At 57.8% G+C, this 19,714-nt stretch overlaps 1 protein-coding gene across 18 annotated transcripts in view; it reads right to left on the bottom strand.

Annotated features, from left to right (window-relative positions):
• Window positions 1–13,939, bottom strand: part of DAZAP1 (DAZ associated protein 1) — a 27,435-nt gene extending 13,496 nt beyond the window's left edge. For 5 of the 18 annotated variants that reach the window (XM_055371081.2, XM_055371082.2, XM_063701921.1 and 2 more), the window contains exons 1-5: window positions 13,795–13,939; window positions 4,112–4,152; window positions 3,282–3,448; window positions 2,921–2,986; window positions 932–1,042 (exon numbers count right to left, since the gene is read on the bottom strand). In XM_055371081.2, coding sequence (XP_055227056.1) covers window positions 932–1,042; window positions 2,921–2,986; window positions 3,282–3,448; window positions 4,112–4,152; window positions 13,795–13,823 — 414 coding nt within the window. In that variant the 5' untranslated portion in view covers window positions 13,824–13,939. Of the gene's footprint in view, window positions 1–931; window positions 1,043–2,920; window positions 2,987–3,281; window positions 3,449–4,111; window positions 4,153–11,518; window positions 13,627–13,794 lie in introns of those variants that run through there. The other 13 variants (XM_055371083.2, XM_055371084.2, XM_055371087.2 and 10 more) reach the window with 9 other exon arrangements.
• Between the last annotated feature and the right edge of the window lie 5,775 nt (window positions 13,940–19,714).

Below are 19,714 nucleotides of genomic sequence, written 5' to 3'. Positions count from 1 at the left end.
TGTCTGAGAAAGGCTGGAGCCCCAACACTCCCAGGGCCAGACGCAGGCAGGGAGAAGCAGCTCCAGGGCAGGCGTCTGGATACCCGCCTCCAGGCTGCCCATGGCCCCGCTCACGTGTGTGCTGACGGACATGAAGGGCCAACAACGCCGACCACACATCCTAGCAGGGAACGTGGGAGCCAGGAGACCCCACAGAAGCCCTTCCCACCCAAACGCGGGAAGCAAAGGGCACGCTCGGCCCTCACTCGAAGTGGCGGGGCAGCCACACACAGCTCCTCTGCAGACCCTGCTCTTCCAGGCCCCGCTCAGGGCCTCTCGTTCCTGGCCCAGGCCCGTGGCACCCTCAGGTACCACCTGATGAACGTGCGCAGTACTCAGGCACGCAGGGCTGTCCTGCTGGCGGGGCTCGGCGTGTGACCTGCGGGGCACGGCGTGAGTCCCAGCAGGACCTTGGGGTGACCACACGCCCCTGCCTCAGGTGACTAGGAGGGCTCCCCACCGGCCCCCTCCAGCTGTCCCAGCTCCCTCTGGCACTGGGCTCAACGGAGCTCGGGCATTTTCCCACCTGCCCACTGGAAAGTCAGCTCTGGGGCTGGCTCGCCCAGGCCACACTGAACCCCGTTTCCGTGTAACTGCCCTTCTCTGACACTGGACCCCACGGTGTTCACAATGGAATCGGGTGGCCGCCCTGAAGGCTGTCAGGCTGGTTCACCGCCCAACCACCCTACTGGGACACGAAACGGCCATGAAGGCAAAGGCTGGGCTTTCCACCTTTCCGGAGGGCGCAGGCGTTGGGGAAATACGAGACAGGGAGCTCCCAGCCTGAAAGGCCCGTGCAGCTGTGGCTCGGCCACTCCAGCCCCAAGAAGGCCCAGGACTGAGCAGAAGCGGCTCTGTCCCCACAGTGCTGCTGGGGTGGGGAGAAACTCACCACTCCGAACTTCTTGAAGTATTCCCTGAGCTCTGTCTCACCACAATTGTGAGGAATTCCACCGACAAATATCTTATTTGATTTACTGTTATCGCTCCTGGGTCCTTTCTGCTGTTGAAGAAGGGAAGGACAGTTAGTTCACACGGGAACGCTCCAAACCCTCCCGCAAGCTGCCGAGGACATAAAGGCCAATCCGCGCTGGTTTTAAGAGTCAGCTGAAAGCCAGAGCAGAACACTCCACAAGCCCGCTAAGTCCAAAGACACTGGGCTCTGCTGAGACGCTTTCTCATTTTTCTAGAGAGACCCAAGGAGACAGGGATTGAGGATTTCTGCAGAGCTGCATTTCAGCTAAACGGACACACGGCACAGTGCGTGCCTTGCCTCAGCTATTCCGAATCACAACCACTGCCACGTGGAAAAGTGGTCCAGTGTGAAGGCAGGGACTTTAGGACGGCAGGGGAAAGGCAGCAGCGACGACAAAATGAGCAGAGAGGAAGCTGGATTTCAGGCTGTACATCTCCAGCAGGTGACAACGATGACTACGGAAACCTCCAGCAGCTCAAGAGCTGCGTGAAACACTGGCCCAAACCACACAGCCCCTTCTGCCGGCCTCCCACTGGCAAGGGCGCCTGCTCCTGGGCACCACTTCCCGGGGCCTCGGCGCTCACTGGGTGGCCAGAGCCAGGAGTCTCGGGTCCAGCTCCCGGGCTGCCCTTGGGGCTGGGGCTGCTCTCCTCCTGCCCCCACCCACCAACCATCCTTTTTTTTTTTTCCTATCCAAGGCCATCACATTTTAAGTTGTTCCAACTGCTTTGAATTAAGAGACTATAAACCTTTGAGGGTGAGTGCTCGCTGCTGTGACCGTAGGGATGGTTTCATGAGTGTGCGCGTGGGGTGAGTGGTCGCTGCCGTGACCGTAGGGATGGTTTCATGAGTGTGCGCGTGGGGTGAGTGGTCGCTGCCGTGACCGTAGGGATGGTTTCATGAGTGTGTGTATGGGTCAGAATCAAGTGGTGCAGTTTACTACGTGCCCATTATATCTTAAGAAAAGCTAGAGAGACATTAATAACCAGATGGAATATGAACTTTGGATTCCAGTCTGAAAAAACCAGCTATGAGAGACACTTGTGAAACAATTCTGGAGCTGGGAACACGGCCTGGACACAGATGACACGGGATTCCCTGCAGCCGCTTTCCAGCGTGCTGACGGTGGGTGCATGCGAGGGGTGGCCGTCATTTTAGGAGACGCACCCTCCGGTCCTTAGGAATGGTGTATGTGGACAGAGATGGATGTAAATACATATAGACCCCACCCTGCTGCCCACACTGTGGAGAGGCTGGCACCCGGTACCGCAACAGGCCTCCAGGTCTGCACTGTCCAGCACGTTCTATGGGGCTAAGAGCTTTTCCATCTGCACCGCCCCACCAGGCTCCTGGTGCCGGTGTGAGAACTGCAGGGCTGGAGGAAGGTGAGGTGTGGGTGGTGGTGAGACCCAAATGCCAAGGAGACCCCATGCCAGGACGGTGCCCTGTCGGCCAGGCAAGCACCAGGGCGCAGGTCAGAGAACCCAAGTTGCCACGTCAGGGGCTCTCAAGTAGAGCAGTAAAGTGGCCAGCACGAGCTGACACAGCCCGGCCCAGCCCCGGCAGTGGAAGGATGGCCCACCTCTGAGGAGGGCCAGGCAGTGGGAGGGGCAGGCCCGGCACAGAGGGCACACAGGGCACAGAGGGAAGCTGACTGGCTCCTAATAATCAGTGGCATGAGATGTCATTTTTTTTTTCCCTAAGATAGATTAGTAAGAATTTTCTTGGCTGTAAAACACTCACGGCACTGATAAATCTGGGTGATCCTCAGCTGCTCGAGTGCCAACCCAGAAGACCTGTGTCGCCCTCAATCTTAACGAGCGACAACAGCAGATTGAAGGCACGCATTTCCTTTCCACGTGGAGTGGAGAACACACAAGGAGGCCGCCCGGCCCAGCCCCTTACCCATCCTTCCTTCGGCCGTGTTCTCTCCGGCTGCATCCCCCGGGGTGTGCATGGCTTGGGGTCGATCTGCAGGAAATTTCAAATCAGCTGGTTGTGAATAAGAGGCTGTTTCTCTAGGAAAGAGGGTGTCAGCACAACAGCAGCCACGGCACAGCAGCCCGGCCCGCCCCGCCCCGCTGGCTCCATTCACCCTGTATCCTCCTGCAATATCCAGCCTCAGCACCAAGGCTTAATCCTTCCCAATCGACCCCACGTTCAAACATGCTCTAATGCAAACATCGGTCACAGTCCAGGAAAAAATGAAGCAGAGGAAGGACAGGGGAGACAGAGAGCGGGTGTGAGCTCCCAGAACGGCACTTACGTTTCGGCCATCTAGCGTGTGCGGTCTGCTGGCCAGCACCGTCCCCACACAGTTTGGGTCTTTAAATTTGACAAACCCAAAGCCTCGAGACTGGTTGGTGGTTTTATCTTTCATGATAACACAATCTACGACTTCTCCATATTGGGAAAAGTAGCTGCGCAGAGTCTCTGCTCAGAAATCGGGAAGAAAACACAAACACACAGGGCCAGAGCATTAGGCACGTGCCTGGCAGTGCTGCCGGCACGCACACTCCTCCAGTCCACCAGCCACGCACCGAGCAATGCTGCACTGGGGGTGGGGGGTGTACGGGAAGCGCTGGGGAATTCTGCCCAACACACACTTGAGGTCCTCACGTAAATCAGGGGCTGCCAGTGAGCACAGCAGTGGCCAGTGGTTACAACCTGACTTTGTGGGCGTCCAGGAAGGCAACGTTTAAGGCAAGGCAAACACGACAACTCTGAATGCTGGCAGTGGCCAAGGAGCGCCGACTTTGCTACACACTCTTTCCTCCTATTCTGAACTCAGTAACAGCCTGGCCAGCCCCCAGCCCTCTGCACTTCCAGACAACAGCTGTCTGCCTCCACAAGCCACCTCAGCCCGGAGCTAGGAACCTGCAGCCTGAGGTCTTCCCTGTAACTTGGGATGGAAATACCAAATTAACAGTCTCAGAGCAAATACACACTTACTCTGTCCCCTGCCCAGAAATCAGAACAACGTCAAAAGGACTTTAAAACATCCAAGACAGTAGCAAGAGGCGGGCAGACACAACTTGAAGGCCGAGGTCCTAGAGCCCGTCTGCAGTACCCACCTGACACCCCTTCCCCACCTACCTTGGGTCGTGCTCCAGTCAAGACCGCCCACGAAGAGCTTCCTGCGATTCAATGAGAAAACATTCAGGATCAAGACAGCGCTCGCCTTAGAAATGCCCCCATCCAAGCCAAGCTGAGGTCTTAATTCAAACCGCAGAAGCAGTAGACGCGAACGTCCTTGTGCACGTGACGGCATACAAAGCTCACGGCAATGGCGAGTCAGCCTCGCCCATGCTGTCCGCAGACATGAAAGATGATCCCAAGCCTCGCCATGGGGAGAGGACCGTGCCACAGAGCCGCACGCCGACCTCATGCGCAGCGGGCGATGAGTTCCTGAGACAGGCCAGTGGTGACGGCACCACGCTCACCTGCACTGCTGCCAAGCGGGACACAGGCTCGCTTTTCTACAGCCTTTGCAAGTACTTTATAATCAGGAAAAAGAATGTAGAAGTCTACATCTGAAATGATGCACAGTAAACTAGAAGCCTATGCCACACGGCCTCTGAATTACAGCCTGGGGCGGGGGTGGGGGGACACAGACAGAAGCCTCCCAATGAGCCTGCACTCGTGAACGAACGAGAGGCCCACAGATGAAGGTGAAGGCCCTGAAGCTCCAGTCTCAGCACTGGCCTCACTTACTTACCCCCGACAAACCCGCGCCACCCCCATTCTTGGGCTGTCTCTTATTGGCAGATGAGAAGGGCCTGAAATTCAGTCTCAGCACTGGCACTTCCTGCCTGCCCCCACCAAAGACCCGCGCCACCCCCATCCTGGGGCTGTCTCCTCCGGGCAGATGAGCTGGAGCTCTCCCAAGGCGTCCGCCATCGACCCTGCAGAGACGCCCAAGGGCCCACCCACCTTTCCACCTCACTGCCGCTCCAGGTGGCCCCAGGGCCTTGGCTGTGCCAACTCCCAATGGGGACTGTGCCAACTCCCAATGGGGACTGTGCCACCTTGCGTCAGCCATGGCACCCACTGGGCATGTCTGAGACACATGGGCCACAAGGCTTACCCAGGCACGGGGCCTTAGATGTCATTCAAGCTTCCCCCAAGCCCAGGAGGCAGGGAAGAGGTGGTTCTATTGGCAACTCTCCCATCCTGCCTGCTTTCCCTGGGAAAGAGGACATGCATTCAGAAATGAAGTCCCTGAGCTGAATCTCAGCTGTGACTCAGTGCCAGCACCATCATCACCCTTGGTCTCCAGAGAGCAAAACACGGCGCAGGCCAAAGCTCCCACCTGAGCCGCAAGAATCCTGCCAGCCTCACTGAAAGCACCATTCCCACGCGGGGCCCTGTATCCCTGACGGCCAACCACACACACCACCCTTGGCTTCGGCTTTCAGCAAAAAAGTCGCTGGCAGGTTGAACACGTTACTGCCCCACCAGCAGCAGGAGCAACGTGCTCCTCCCTGCTCCTGCCAGCTCGCCAGGAAAGACCCCCGCAAGGTGGCTGGCACACTCATCACCTCTCATCAACCACCACCTGGGGCCTGTAAACTCAGCCCCCGCGAGTCAGCCCCTGGTGAAGAGTCTGCCACAGCCAACCGCCAGGAGCTTGTCCCTGTTCCTTCTTTTTTCCCTAAGAACGACTAATTTAAATTTAGTGTGTGAAAAACAAAGCATGTTCCCACCACAGGAAAGGCACCCACTGCCGTCTTCAAAACGTCAACAAGCAACCCCCCAGCCCCGTTCTTCGGTGGGGAGGGCTGAGGCGGGAAGAATTAGAGGCGGGGTGTGCCAGCCGCCCTGTGCTTCCTGACCCTTAGAGACGAGATCTGAAAAGGCAAATTTCAGGGAAAACCATGCTGATCACGCAACAGCAACAGGCTTAGGTTGAGGCCTCATTAACTTAAAATCCTGCGTCTCCCACGCACCCTTCGCAATCAGGCCAGGGAGCGTTGAGGTCAGGCCTAGAGACCGTGGGAGGAGCGAGGCCTCCGCGTGCCTCACTCTCCATAGGCTGTGCCCGCGCTGAGTCAGGGCCAGCCCCGCCCACATCCCTGCCAGCAGGGCCCGGCACCCAGCAGGAGCCAGCAGCAGCCCCAACCCCATGAAGGAAGGGCCCCCAAGCCTGGCTGGAACTGACCGGAAAAATGCTCATTTACACAATCCTTTGGAATTAAAGTTCAAGCAGTCTCAAAAAAAAAAAAAAAAACACACACACACACACACACACAACACAAAACCCTGAAAACCAAACCAAATCCAAGTCGCTTGAAGAAGCAGCAGCCTGTAGTTAGCACTGCATCCACCCAACAGCCAGGTAACAGGCAGGTGTCCTCCAAGCAGCCCAGTCCCCCTCCACCCCCACCTCACTGGCAGAAGGAACTCGTCAGACCAGTCCAGTTTCGGTCTTCATTTAAATTTCAAAAATTGTGTATTAAGGGGGAAGGGCTAGGAACGCCCAGCTGAGAAACCTGAAACAGGGCCGGGGGGTTAGATAACCTGGTATCAGTACCGTCTTTCTCAGCTGGGCGCAGATCACGCCTATAATCACAGCGTTACGGGAGGCCAGGAGTTCAAGACCAGCCTGGGCAACATAACGAGACTCCAGGTGGTGGCGGGCACCTGTAGTCCCAGCTACTTGGGAGGCTGAGGCAGGGGGATCGTTTGAGTCGAGGTCGAGGCTGCAGTGAGCCGTGATTGTGTCACTGCACTCCAGCCGCCCAGAGATCTCATCTCTTAAATAAAATTAAAAAATAAAAATAAAAAATGCTCTTAAATAAAATTAAAAAAATAAAAAATACTCTTAAATACAATTTTAAAAAATAATAAATACTTTCTCAATTTTTTTTTGAAAAATTGTCTCGCTGTGTTGCCCAGGCTGGAGTGCAGTGGCGCGATCTCGGCTCACTGCAACCTCCGCCTCCCGGGTTCAAGCGATTCTCCTGCCTCAGCCTCCCGAGTAGCTGGGACTACAGGCGCCCGCCAGCTAATTTTTGTATTTTTAGTAGAGACGGGGTTTCACCATATTGGCCAGGATGGTCTCAATCTCTTGACCTCGTGATCCACCAGCCTCGGCCTCTCAAAGTGCTGGGATGACAGGCGTGAGTCGCTGCGCCTGGCCACTTTCTCAATTTTGATCACTGTGCTGTGTTCATGTGAGAGAATGTCATTGTTCTTGGGAAACAATAGATATCTTAGTGTCCACATAAAGGGGACTGCATCGGTCTCCAGCTACTCTCAAATATTTCAGTAGAAACACACACAGTGGGGACGGGTGCAGTGGCTCACGCCTGTAATCCCAGCACTTTGCAAGGCTGAGGTGGGCGGATCACCTGAGGTCAGGAGTTCGAGACCAGCCTGGCCAACATGGCAAAACCCCATCTCTACTAAAAATACAAAAATTAGCTGGGCTCGGTCGCGCGCACCTGTAGTCCCAGCCACTCGGGAGGCTGAGCTCGAGGGGTACTGCTTGAACCCGGGAGGTGGAGGTTGCACTGAGCCAAGATCAAGCCACTGCACTCCAGCCTGGGCGACAGAGTGAGGGTCCATCTAAACACGCGCACAGGCACACACACACGCTTCACTGGGGGTGGGGCAAGAGGCACCACGTGCCAAAGGGTAAAATGTCAGCCAATGGTGAGTCTGGCAGGGCCAAGAGGATATGGGAATTTTTGTAATTTTCCTGTAAGTCAGAAGTTATATATACAACTATGGTATAAAAGACTTTCATTACTGAGAACAAGACAGAATTTCAGTTTCTTTTGAAACAAGTCTCAGTCCTTATGAAATCTGAGACAGCAACAGATAGCTTTCGTTTCACATAGCTGTGTCTGGAGCTCCCCACCTCAGGTGACCCACCCGCCTCGGCCTCCCAAAGTGCTGGGATTACAGGCGTGAGGCACCGCGCCCGGCCACACTGTGTGTTTCTATTGAAATATTTGAGAGCAGCTTCTAACGCTAAAGCTTCCTGTGTCCACGTGTCCTTTACTACTGCTCAGGAGCCACCCGCTAACACCTTCTCCCTGGTCTACAGACAGAAGCCTCCAGGAAGTCCCGGAAGGCAGGGTCATCTCCTCAGTGGCAGGGACTGCCTCCAGGGCCCTGGCACAAAGTCCCTACTTCTGAATCTCAGGATGTTTTAATCAATAAAATAAGAAATCTCCTGGCTGCCAACCTCACCAGGTCGTGAGTGAGAAGCCGGCACATCAGAAACATGCGGGGCCCTGGGCAGGCACCTCCCACTGTCCATCAACTGGCCAGGCAGCAGAACCAACTCTCACACAAGTAAACGTCGGAGTCCAGGAAGCCGGATGCGGGCAGAAGCCAAAAGGAGGAGCTGCTGGCTCTCGTGGGCTTGCTGCGGGGCTGGCGGTCCGCTTGTCCTCAGCTCCAGGCTTGCTCAGCCTGCACCTGGGCTGGCAGCGTGTGGACCGAGGACGTTAACGGGGCAAGGCAACACTGGCCTATGCAGACGAAGGGGTCGGCGAGCAATGTGGCTCCTGCACCCTGCCTCTGAGGGGCCCGCTGGGTGGGAGAGTCATCACCCAGCTGATGGCATCTCCGACACTGGAAGTCGTGGCTCCTACAGACCTCACACCCCACAAACCCAAAAGGGGTGTTCTCGTTAGTGGGGGAGGCGTGGGACGAGCTCCACTTCTTCCCTTGCAACCTGGAGTCCAGCTTGCAGTCTGCCCACCGAAGGTCATGATGAACATCTCCCAGGATCTGCAAGCCTGGCACCCAGGACCTGCAGCTCGACACCTGGCAGGTGCTCAATCCACGGTGGCCGGCGCAGCCACCCTCTTCTGCCTGTTAAAGCAAAAGCCGTTTTGGATGGCAACCTCGCTTGCTGCATGCCATTTGGGTGGCTGTGCGGTATTTATGCGTAAAGTCCATCTGCAGAGGCTTCCTCTGGCCTAGGCTGACCACAAAGAGCCCTGACCTCCTGGCAGCACCAGAGCGGGCTTCAAAAACCGGCGGCCAGCCCGGCCATTCGGGGCCAGCAGCCTCAATGGGGGCAGTTGGCAGGCGACCTTTCCCTTCCTGCTGGGCCGGGGGACCAAGCCAGGAGGAGCCTGCCTCCCCACAGACCCCACCTGGCTCCGGGCTCCGCCAGTCACACTCAGCTCCGTGCACAATCTCAAGAGGCAGAAGTCCAGGCCCAGTGGCGGCTGATGTGTGGGGAGCCCTTCTCTTCTTCCAGAGCATCAGGAAGAGCCTCTAGGGACTTTCCTGCCCCTAAGACCAGGTGGGAACCAGGACCACTTCACCCACTGCCTCAGGCCAGTGAGCCCAGCCCACCCCTCCATAGCCTGGACTCCCTCTCCCCAGCAGGGTCAGATGCCCCCCCTCCAGCCCACGCCTGCAGGGTGTGGGGTCCACAGAACACAGGAGCGGTCCGTGAACTGGAACGCGCTGCTGTGTGCTGAAGGAGCCCCTGAATGCCCACATCCTGGGTGCTAACTGTGGTCACCCTCATCCTCTCCCTGCCAGCCCCGCCCTCCCAGGCGGACCAGTGTCCTCCTTGGCAACGCCTGGAGCCAAGCTGGAAGCTCAGCCTATAAGCATCTGTCGAATGACTGGCCTCTGCCAAAAGCCCTGTCACAGCTCTCAGGGATTCTGACATCATGACATGGTGTCACGGGGACCAGGGCTGGATGGGAAAAGGCCTCAGTTCACAGAAGACAGCACAACCTCAGATTGACGGGTCGCACCACGAACACAGCCGCCCGACCAGGAGCGCCCTCTGTGCGGGGCGGTGGGTGGAGAAGTGTGGACTCCCAGCTCCGGCTCTTCCACCCCCTGGGGTGACCCCGGGCGCATCCCCCAACTCCTCTGTGCCTCAGTCTCTCTGGCAAAGCCAAGGGTTAGAGCCAAGGCTACGAGCACAGCTGGGCACGCTGCGCGCTGCTGCTAGCTCTGGGCCACTGGGGAGCCGCTGTGTGAAGGGCAAGCACCAGGGTCCATGCTGCTGCCTTTCTAGACACCGGCCTGCTCCAGACCATCGGAGCCAAGGCGAGCCAGTCAGGAGCACATCCAACCTCAAGGCCCATTCACAGAAATCAAAGGAGCCGACACAGGACAAGCCATAAACCACAAGGAGCAGCTGCCCCCAGCGCAGGGGGAACCAGGCCAAAAGCACAGATGCTCCCAGACGGTGGCTCTCCCCCCAGCAGGACACTGGGTGATGTCTGGGGACATTTGTGGTTGTCACGACTGGGGGTACTCCTGACCCGGAGTGAGTGGAGGCCAAAGATGCTGCCCAGCACCCTGCAGAGCCCACGGTGCCCCAGAGCGATCCAGGCCAGAGTGCTGACAGAGCCCAGGAGACCTGCCTTAGAATAACTCCAAATGCACCAAGAGAGCCCCAGAAAGGCAGGCACGGCCCCATGAGGTTCCCTATCACTCCCCACACTGCAACAGCCTCCCCCGGATCACGGCCCTCTCTGGCCTGACCAACATCTTGCCAGGTGCCTTGTGCTCACTCTGCACAGGTACAAGTAGTCACGGCCTCTAGGGGCCCAGCCAGGAGCCCCACTCAGGATGTCTCCTTCCACAGCCACCCAATAAACCCAGAGACCTGCCATGGGCCTGGCTCTGAGCTGCATGGCCCCCGGCCACAGTCTTGGGTATCCTCGAAGCTGCCCAGAGGCGGCTTTCTCCTCTCTCCGCTGAGTCCTTCCTCCCTCTGTGACTTTCCTACAATATTTCCAGGTGTCCCCGTCTTACCATTCCCCAGTGTACCAGATAAAATCTTCCATAAACCTCTCTCTCCAGTTCCATGACCGTGTGCTGCCTTGAAAGCCAGCAGAACACAATGGCCTGGGCCCTCGAGGTGACCCCTCTGAGCCTCTGTCCTCTCCCCAGTAAGCCGGGCATGGGCCCTATCCCTGACACCTGGTCTACCACCCAGGCGCCCAGCACCCAGCAGCTACTCAACAGGATGTGGCGACCCCGGTGGCGTTGTGTCAGCTTCCCAGAATCCAAGTCAGAGGCGCTCAAGCCAGACTTTAAGATGACTTCACAAGGCCAGGGAGGGCACACTGGAGACTCAGGCCTTCCTGATCGCGTGTGCTCTGAGCGCTCCAGGCCACCTGCTGGTGCCAACCCTCTAACCCTCCTGACAGGTCAGTGCCTGTCCCCCACCCTTCGCAAGAGGACCAGGACAGGCCCCGCTCCCAAATGAGGACACTGTCCATCACATCCACCATGTAGGGTCCGCGTGCCAAACCCACCATGATCCAGAGAGGGACTCCCCACACCCCACCACACGTATGCGCTTCCTCCTGCATGCAGCCCCCCTCAAGCTGACTAGAAGTCGGTGTGTGTAAGGCATCCGTTATCACCGGCAGGCCTCAGCTGACTTTCATCCCCCATCAGGCTTTACCTGGACTTCTAAGCCAGCACAGGGACCCTGGAAACTTGGGACGACTTCTCAGACTCAAAAGCAGAGCTTCCCCCAAGGATGGCTCCCTAACCCACCTTCCAGGTGTGGATTCCCAGGGCAGCAGCTGGACGGCCACAAGTGTCCCAGAACAGGGAGCTCCCAAGCTCCAAGTCTCCTGAGGCGTTGACCCCGCACCCATGCATGCTCCAGGCCCAGCCCTCCAAGCGGGGTCCGGCGGGATCTCCTGCCTCCTTCATGGCACTGAGCAGTGAGGGCTCTGCATCAGGAAGAGGGAGTTCCTCAGGCTGCCGAGCCCCCCCCAGTGGGTAAGGGACACCGCAGACCCATGGCGTCCTGAGAGCGGCCATCTGCCGCAGAGAGGGCCTGCTTCCATCCAAGCTCAGCACCCTCCCGCATGGCACCCACCGCACCTGCAGGGGACCTGCCAGGAGGGCGCTTCGCAGGGTCACAAGCATTTCACCCACACAACAACTCCACACATCAAGATCAGAGTAGACTGTGGACTCCGCATAGAGTGGAAGCCGGTCTCCCATGCGAGGGGCAGCTGTGGCAACACTTCTTGCCCAAGGAGTCTGACTTAGGAAGCAGTGGACATTCCTGGCAGCCCGGGAGGAGAGCAGGGTCCATGCACTCCAGTTCTCCTCCACGCAGCCCGTGGCGTCCGGGTGGCCTGCGAGCCTATTTGTGCTGTGGGTGGGACCCCTCCAGACCCAGGCTGGGACCCCAGCTGCCCCACTTCCCAAGGGTGTCCATGCAGGGAGGGGACAGGAGCCCTCACCTCTCTCCAGCCTCCTCACAGCCACGCCTTCGGTGGAGCGGGCCCACGTTCACCCGCGGCTTGAATGGACCTAACCCAGGTACCCCATCTGGGAGCCCTTTCCCTGCCTCACCCCAAAGTCGATGGCTCCATCCCCCATGGCCGGTGGACTCCCTGCTCAGGCCCATCCCTGCAATGTCCCCCACACAGGCACACAGACCCTGCCAAGTCAAAGTGCCTGGAGAGGACTCAGCACGGGCTAGGCAGGGGCTAAGTGCTTTCATCCTGGTTCTCCAACGGAAGGTGCTCTTTTGTTTTGTCTGGGGAGGGGGAGAACCCACAAAAGGCATTTCCCATCCACAAATGTGACCTGTAGCTGGTGCGAGAGGCGCCTGCCAAGGCAACCCTCTAGCAGCAACCGCTCCCGCAGTAGCCAAGCCCAGCGCTGAGAACACAGGGCGCTGCTCAAAACTAAGGGCACCGAGAAATTTACACCAGACCACTAGGAAACCCAACCCAGACTGTTTTGCCGGAAGAATGCAACTCTAAAACAACGTCGCTGCTGCAGGAGCCGCTCCTACCAAAGAATGGCGCCGAGCCCCGGGGCACAGCGAAATGAGGTTCCCCGGCCCCGCGGGGTCCGGAGCAGGTCAGGCCCCTATAGGAGGGGACGCCTCGGCTCAGCAAAGATCCGCGGGCCCGTCGCCGCCTCGGAAGCGCTGACTCTCCCTTCCGCAGCTCCAGCCCACCCCCGGCGGGGAGGCGCCGAGGCAACGTAAACACAGCAGGCCCCGGCTGACCCGAGCCCCCCGGACCCTGGGTTTGCGAACCCCTCCCGACCTTACCACTTTACGGGGGGTGGGATGGGAGCGGGGAGCCCGGAGCCCCGAGTGGGATAAGTTGGGCGGTGGCAGAACCGGAACCCTCGCCTCGGCTCGCCACGTGCGCCGCCCGCCAAGTTTGGGCGCGCGCTGGGGGCGCCCCGGACCACCCCCCACGCCACAGTTCGGGGTCCCCCTGGCCAGGAAGCCGGGAGGCGGCGGCGAGGGCGCCCTGGACTCCCCGCAGACCCCCTCAGGTTCTCATTCGGGGTCCCCCAGGCCAGGAAGCCTACAGACGGCAACGGGGGCGCCCCAGACCCCCCCAAGTTCCCGTTCGGGGCCGCCACAGCCAGGAAGCGGCGGCGGGGGCCCCTGAACCCCTCTGGCTCCCATTCGGGGTCCCTCAGGACGCGCAGTCGGGAAGCGGCGGCACGGGCGCCCCAGGACACCCCCCCAGGTTGCCGTTCGGGGTTCCCCCGACCAGGAAGTCTGGAGGCGGCGGCGGGGCCCCCCGGACCCCTCAGGCTCTCCTTCAGGGTCCCCCAGGACGGGAAGCCGGGAAGCGGCGGCGGGGGCGCCAGGACCCCCCCAGACCCCGGGCACCCGTCCAGGGCCCCCGGCGCGAAGCCGCGGCGAGTCCGGGTCCCGAGTCCGCCCCCGGCCGGCGTGACCTTGACGGGGCGGCCCCGGGGGGCGGCGTCTGAGGCCGGGCGGCGGGGAGCGGCGGGCCGGGCTCGGGGCGGAGACGCAGGCCCGCGCCGCTCGTCCTCACCCGATCTCGTCGGCGCCCGAGTTGTTCATGGCGGCGGCGGCGGCGACGCTCGGCGCTCCCGGGCCTCCTCGCTCGCTCCCGCCTCCGGAAGGTCACCCGCTCCGTCGCCCTCCCCACAGCAGCGGCCCGGATCTGCGCAACGGCGGCGGCGGCGGCGGCGGCGGCGGCGGCAGCGGCGGCTGCCTCCTCCCCTCGGCGCCAACGGTCACCGCGCGTCCCCGCGCCGCCGCGCCGCCGCCCCTGCGCACGCCCGGGCGCGCTCCCGCACGGGGCCTCCGGGGGCGGATCCAGGGGTATTCCGTTTGTGCGTGCGTCCCTGCGGCGGATTTCGCGCCGCCGTAGTCGGGGCCGTCGCGCGTTTTCCTTTCTCCTCGGAGGCTCCTGGCGTTGCCGCGGGGCACGCTGGGAAATGGAGTCCCTGCGCTGGCCCCGCCCCTGCAAGGGTAGGATGCGCGCGGGCCGAGCCACGTGCGTGCGTGCGCGCGCGTGCAGGCTTGCGTGCGTGTGCGCGCGTGCGCGTCCGGCGCTCCGGGCTAGGCACCGCTGGCGCAGGCGCGGCTGCCGCTTCCTCTTTAACTCTCCGCTCGGAAGCGGTGGAGCCGCGTGGGGCGGTGCGGGGAGTGGGAGTGTACCCGCCCGCACCCCAGGCGAGCGGACGGAGCGGGAACGGCACGTGAGCGTCCCGCGCGAGGCTCCTTCCCCTGTCCGCATTTCACAGAAGAGGATCCCGAGGGTCCGAGAGGCTGAGTCACTTGGCCAAGGTCACCCAGTTCGGGGCTGAACTGGAATCAAATCAAAACAATTAACTAAATTCAGTGACTATGAAAAGATATTATTGACCCCCCCAAGTGCTATTACTATTAATAGCCAAATACTGTTTTAGTTGCATCTGTTAATTGCATACATCAGTGGTTCTTCTTCTGGGTGACTTTGCCCCCTAGGGGATAACTTGGCAATGTCTGAAAACACGGTTTTGGTTGTCACAACTTGAGTGCGGGGTGCTGCTGGCATCGAGTGGGTCCAGACCAGACATGCCGCTCAGCACCCTGCAGTGCACACGACGACCCCCCAAAAAGAATGATACCCGTCCTCCAATGTCAGCAGAAGGAGGTGGAAAAACCGGTCTAGGCTGACGGTAGTAAACAGGTGACCCGCAGGGTTTTGTAAAACCGGGTACGTGCTGCCTACTGCTTTTCTCCTTAATCTCACAGCACATTGACAGCCTGATCGTTTGATTTATTCATCATCACAGAATTAAATAAATACAAGGAACAAGGCCGGGTGAGGTGGCGCACGCCTATAATCCCAACACTTTGGGAGGCCGAGGATCAATTTAGGTCAGGAGTTCGAGACCAGCCTGGCCAACATATATAGTGAAACCCCATCTCTACTAAAAATACAAAAGAAAATTAGCCGGGCGTGGTGGTGGGCGCCTGTAATCCCAGCTACTCGGGAAGCTAAGGCCGGAGAAATGCTTGAAGGCAGGAAGTAGAGGTTGCAGTGAGCCGAGATCGCGCCACTGCACACCAACCTGGGCAACAGAGCAAGACTCCCTCTTAAAAAAGAAAAAAAGGGCCGAGCATGGTGGCTCACTCCTGGAATCCCAGCAGTTTGGCAGGCCAAGGTGGGCAGATCACGAGGTCAGGAGATCGAGACCATCCTGGCTAACATGGTGAAACCCCGTCTCTACTAAAAGTACAAAAAATTAGCTCGGCATGGTGGCAGGCGCCTGTAGTCCCAGCTACTCAGGAGGCTGAGGCAGTAGAATTGCTTGAACCCAGGAGGCAGAGCTTGCAGTGAGCCGAGATCGTGCCACTGCACTCCAGCCTGGGCGACACGGGAAGACTCCGTCTCAAAAAAAAAATACAAGGAACAAGATCACAGACAAATAGTACAAAACACTTTTTTTTCTTTTATTTTGAGACGGGCTCTCACTCTGTTGCCCAAGCTGGAGTGCAATGATGCAATCATAGCTCACTGCAGCCTTGAACTCCTGGACTCCAGCTATCCTCCCTCCTCAGCCTCCCAAGTAGCTGGGACTAAAACCCCATTTAAAATAAAACTGGCCAGATGCAGTGGTTCATGCCTGTAATCCCAGCCTTTGGAAGGCCGAGATGAGAGGATCGCTTGAGCCCAGGAGTTCAAGACCAGCCTGGGCAACATGACGAAACCCCATCTCTACAATAATAATAATAATAATAATAATAATAATAATAATAATAATAATACAAAAATCAGCCAGGTTTGGTGGCACGCACCTGCAGTCCTAGCTACTTGGAGGCTGAGGCAGGAGGATGGCTTGAGCCCAGAAGTTGGAGGTTTCAGTGAGCCGACATCGCACCACTGCACTCCAGCCTGGGCCACAGAGCCAAACCCTGCCAAAAAAAAAAAAAAATCTGGGCTCAGTGGCTTACACATGTGATCCCAGCACTTTGGGAGGCTGAAGCAGGAGGATCACTTGAGCCCAGGAACTCAAGACCAACCTGGGCAACATGGCAAGACCCTGTCTCTATCAAAAACAAAACAAAACAAAATAACACTGGAACATTTGAAATAACCACACATCCATCTATTGGTGACTGGATAAATGAACAATGAAGCAGTGGGTGGAAGAAATGCACAGAATGTGGCCCAAAGAAGGAAGTCGGGCACAAGCTGATTACAAATAATATATTTTTTAAAATACAGGCCGGGCATGGTGGCTCACGCCTGTAATCCCAGCACTTTGGGAGGCCGAGGTGGGCGGGTCACCTGAGGTCAGGAGTTTGAGACCAGCCTGGCCAACATGGCGATACCCTGTCTGTACTAAAAATACAAAAATTAGGCAGGCGTGGTGGTGGGTGCCTGTAATCCCAGCTACTCAGGGGGCTGAGGCAGGAGAGTCGCTTGAACCTGGGAGGCAGAGGTTGTAGTGAGCCGAGATCACACCATTGCACTCCAGCCTGGGCGACAGTGCAAGACTCCATCTCAAAAAAAAAAAAAAAAAAAGCCAGGTGTGGTGGCGGATGCCTGTAATCCCAGCTACTCAGGAGGCTGGGGCAGGAGAATCGCTTATCATGAGAGGTGGAGGTTGCAGTGAGCCGAGATCGCGCCACTGCACTCCAGCCTGGGCTACAGTGCGAGACCCCACCTCAAAAAAAAGAAAGAAAAGAAAAAGAAAGAAAGGAAGGAAGAAAGAACTAGAAGAGGCTACTTCTCTGCTTCTCCCTCTTCCCCATTCATTTCCTTCCTTCCACTCCAGGGCAAAGGCAGCGAGAAAAAGGCTGTGCAGATACTGATCTGAATTTACTCCCAGTGTGGCTATAAACAGATCCAACACACGGTATGTAGTTTTGGTCCCCTTTTTTTCTTGTGGTAAAATATATGTGACATAAAATTTTCCATTTTAATTATTTTTGTTTTTATTTTATTTATTTATTTATTTATTTATTTTGAGATGGAGTTTCTCTCTTGTTGCCCAGGCTGGAGTGCAATGGCTGGATCTCGGCTCACCACAACCTCCGCCTCCCAGGTTCAAGCAATTCTGCCTCAGCCTCCCGAATAGCCGGGACTACAGGCACGCACCACCACGCCCGGCTAATTTTGTATTTTTAGTAGAGACGGGGTTTCTCCATGTTGAGGCTGGTCTCGAACTCCTGACCTCAGGTGATCTGCCCACCTCGGCCTCCCAAAGTGCTGGGATGACAGGCGTGAGCCGTCGCGCCCGGCCCCATTTTAATTATTTGTAGGTGCACAGCTCATGGGCATTAAGCACATTCCCACTGTTGTGCAACCATCACCACCGTCCTCTCCAGAACCTTCTCATCTTCCCAAACTGAAACTCTGCCCCGTGAAATACTCACTCCCTGTCCCCTCCCCAGCCCCTGGCACCCCCCCCGCCATCCTACGTTCTGTCTCTGTGGATCTGAAGACTCCAGGGACCTCCTAGGAGTGGACTCACATAGGATTTGTCCTGTTGTGACTGGCTTATTTCACTGAGCGTGATGTTCTCTCCAACCTCCGCCTCCCGGGTTCAAGCGATTCTCCTGCCTCAGCCTCCTGAGTAGCTGGGATTACAGGCACCCACCACCACGCCCAGCTATTTTTGTATTTTTGTAGACATGGGGTTTCACCGTGTTGCCAGGCTGGTCTCAGGGGATCCGCCCACCTCAGCCTCCCTAAGTGCTGGGATTACACGCGTGAGCCACCGCGCCTGGCCCTGGCTAATTTTTAAAACTTTTTTTTTTTGTAGAGACAAGGTCTCTGTGTGTGGTCTAAGCTGGTCTTAACTCTTGCACTGAAGCAATCCTTCTACCTCAGCATCCCAAAGTGGTGGAATCACAGGCCTGAGCCCCTGCATCTCCCCCAGGCACTGGGATCACAGGTGGGAGCTGCTGCACCCAGCCTATCAAGCATGTTCTGTGTGCCAGGATCACTGACAGCCGTGTGAGAGGGACGCTAGGACCATGAAGAAATACCTTCCGTTAGTGAACTACCAAAGAGAGATAAAACAGCTTCTGGCCGGGTGCGGTGGCTCACACCTTGTAATCCCAGCACTTTAGGAGGCCGAGGCGGGTGGATCACGAGGTCAGGAGATCAAGACCATCCTGGCTAACATGGTGAAACCCCGTTTCTACTAAAAATACAAAAAAAAAAAAAAAAGAAAAAAAATTAGCCGGGCGTGGTGGCGGGCGCCTGTCATCACAGCTACCCAGGAGGCTGAGGTAGGAGAATCGCTTGAACCCGGGAGGCAGAGGTTGCACTGAGCCAAAATCATGCCACTGCACTCCAACCTGAGCAACAGAGTGAGACTCTGTCTCAGAAAAACAAAAACAAACAAAACAGCTTCCGACCAGGACATGCCTGTTCTGGGGCAGAATGGGGGTGTCTCCTAGAGGACACGTGGGCTCAGCTTGAGACAGAACGAGAAAGCGGCCTGACCAGGAGAGAGGCTGTCTGGGCAAGGGGAAGAGCGTGTGCCAAGGCCCGGGGCTAAGGAGCTGTGCAAGAGGTGGCAGGGGCATGTGGAGGCGTTGAGCAGGCAGTGATGGGGCAGGCAGCTACCCAGACAAGGTGGCGCAGGGAAGGCCGCGCGGGAGCTGCTTCAGAGGCTGCCTGCGTTCACACCGTGGCTCTGCTGCAACCTGTGAACCTCAACCTCTCTGGGCCTCAGTTTCCCTCATGTGTTAAATGGGCATAATAACTGCATCTGTTAACCCGTGCAGAACGCATGGCAGGCAGGCAGGCAGGCAGTGCTCAGGGCTCATGACTGTGGTCCCACGTTCAGAGGGGGAAGGAAACCGGGTATCAGAGCCAGGACGCCACCGCAGCGGGCTTGGGGGCCCTCAGGAAACAGGCGGGGGGTGTGCTTGACCCTAAGGGGCTACCCTGGGCTGGGGGAGGCCTAATTCCACCCCCGCACACGCCAGCTGCAGGGCCGCCGGAGGAAAGGGCACTGCTGGGATTGAGTCCTGGTCTCCAGAACTGGAGGCGTCTTTGGGCGGAATCCCCCATTAGGGACCCGGGGTCTCAGATGACCCCCAGCCTATGGGGGTGTGACATGGGCTCATGAAAGGGGGGCATCACAGCTCTAATGCTGGGTCCCCACCCTCGTGGCCAGCAGACCACCGGCTTTGCTTCTCAAAGCCTCAGTTTCCACATCTGTAAAATGACAGTCGGCTGCTCTGTCTATAGAGTAGCCATTCTTTTTTATTCCTTAATAAACTTGCTTTCAAAAAAGGAAGGAAGGAAGGAAGGAAGGAAAAACGACAGTCATCATAGAACCTGGCGGGCGCGGTGCCTCACGCCTGTAATCCCAACACTTTGGGAGGCTGAAGCGGGAGGATCGCTTGCGCCCAGGAGTTTGAGACCAACCTGGGCAACATAGCAAGACCCCGTCTCTATTAAAAAAAGACAGAACTCACTGTAGCATCTTCTGAAG

Source organism: Gorilla gorilla, chromosome 20, assembly GCF_029281585.2.
Source record: "Gorilla gorilla gorilla isolate KB3781 chromosome 20, NHGRI_mGorGor1-v2.1_pri, whole genome shotgun sequence".
In the NCBI taxonomy this organism is placed as follows: Eukaryota; Metazoa; Chordata; class Mammalia; order Primates; family Hominidae; genus Gorilla; species Gorilla gorilla.
Note: the sequence above shows the minus strand (reverse complement) of the source record. Positions and strands in the feature narration are given on the sequence as shown.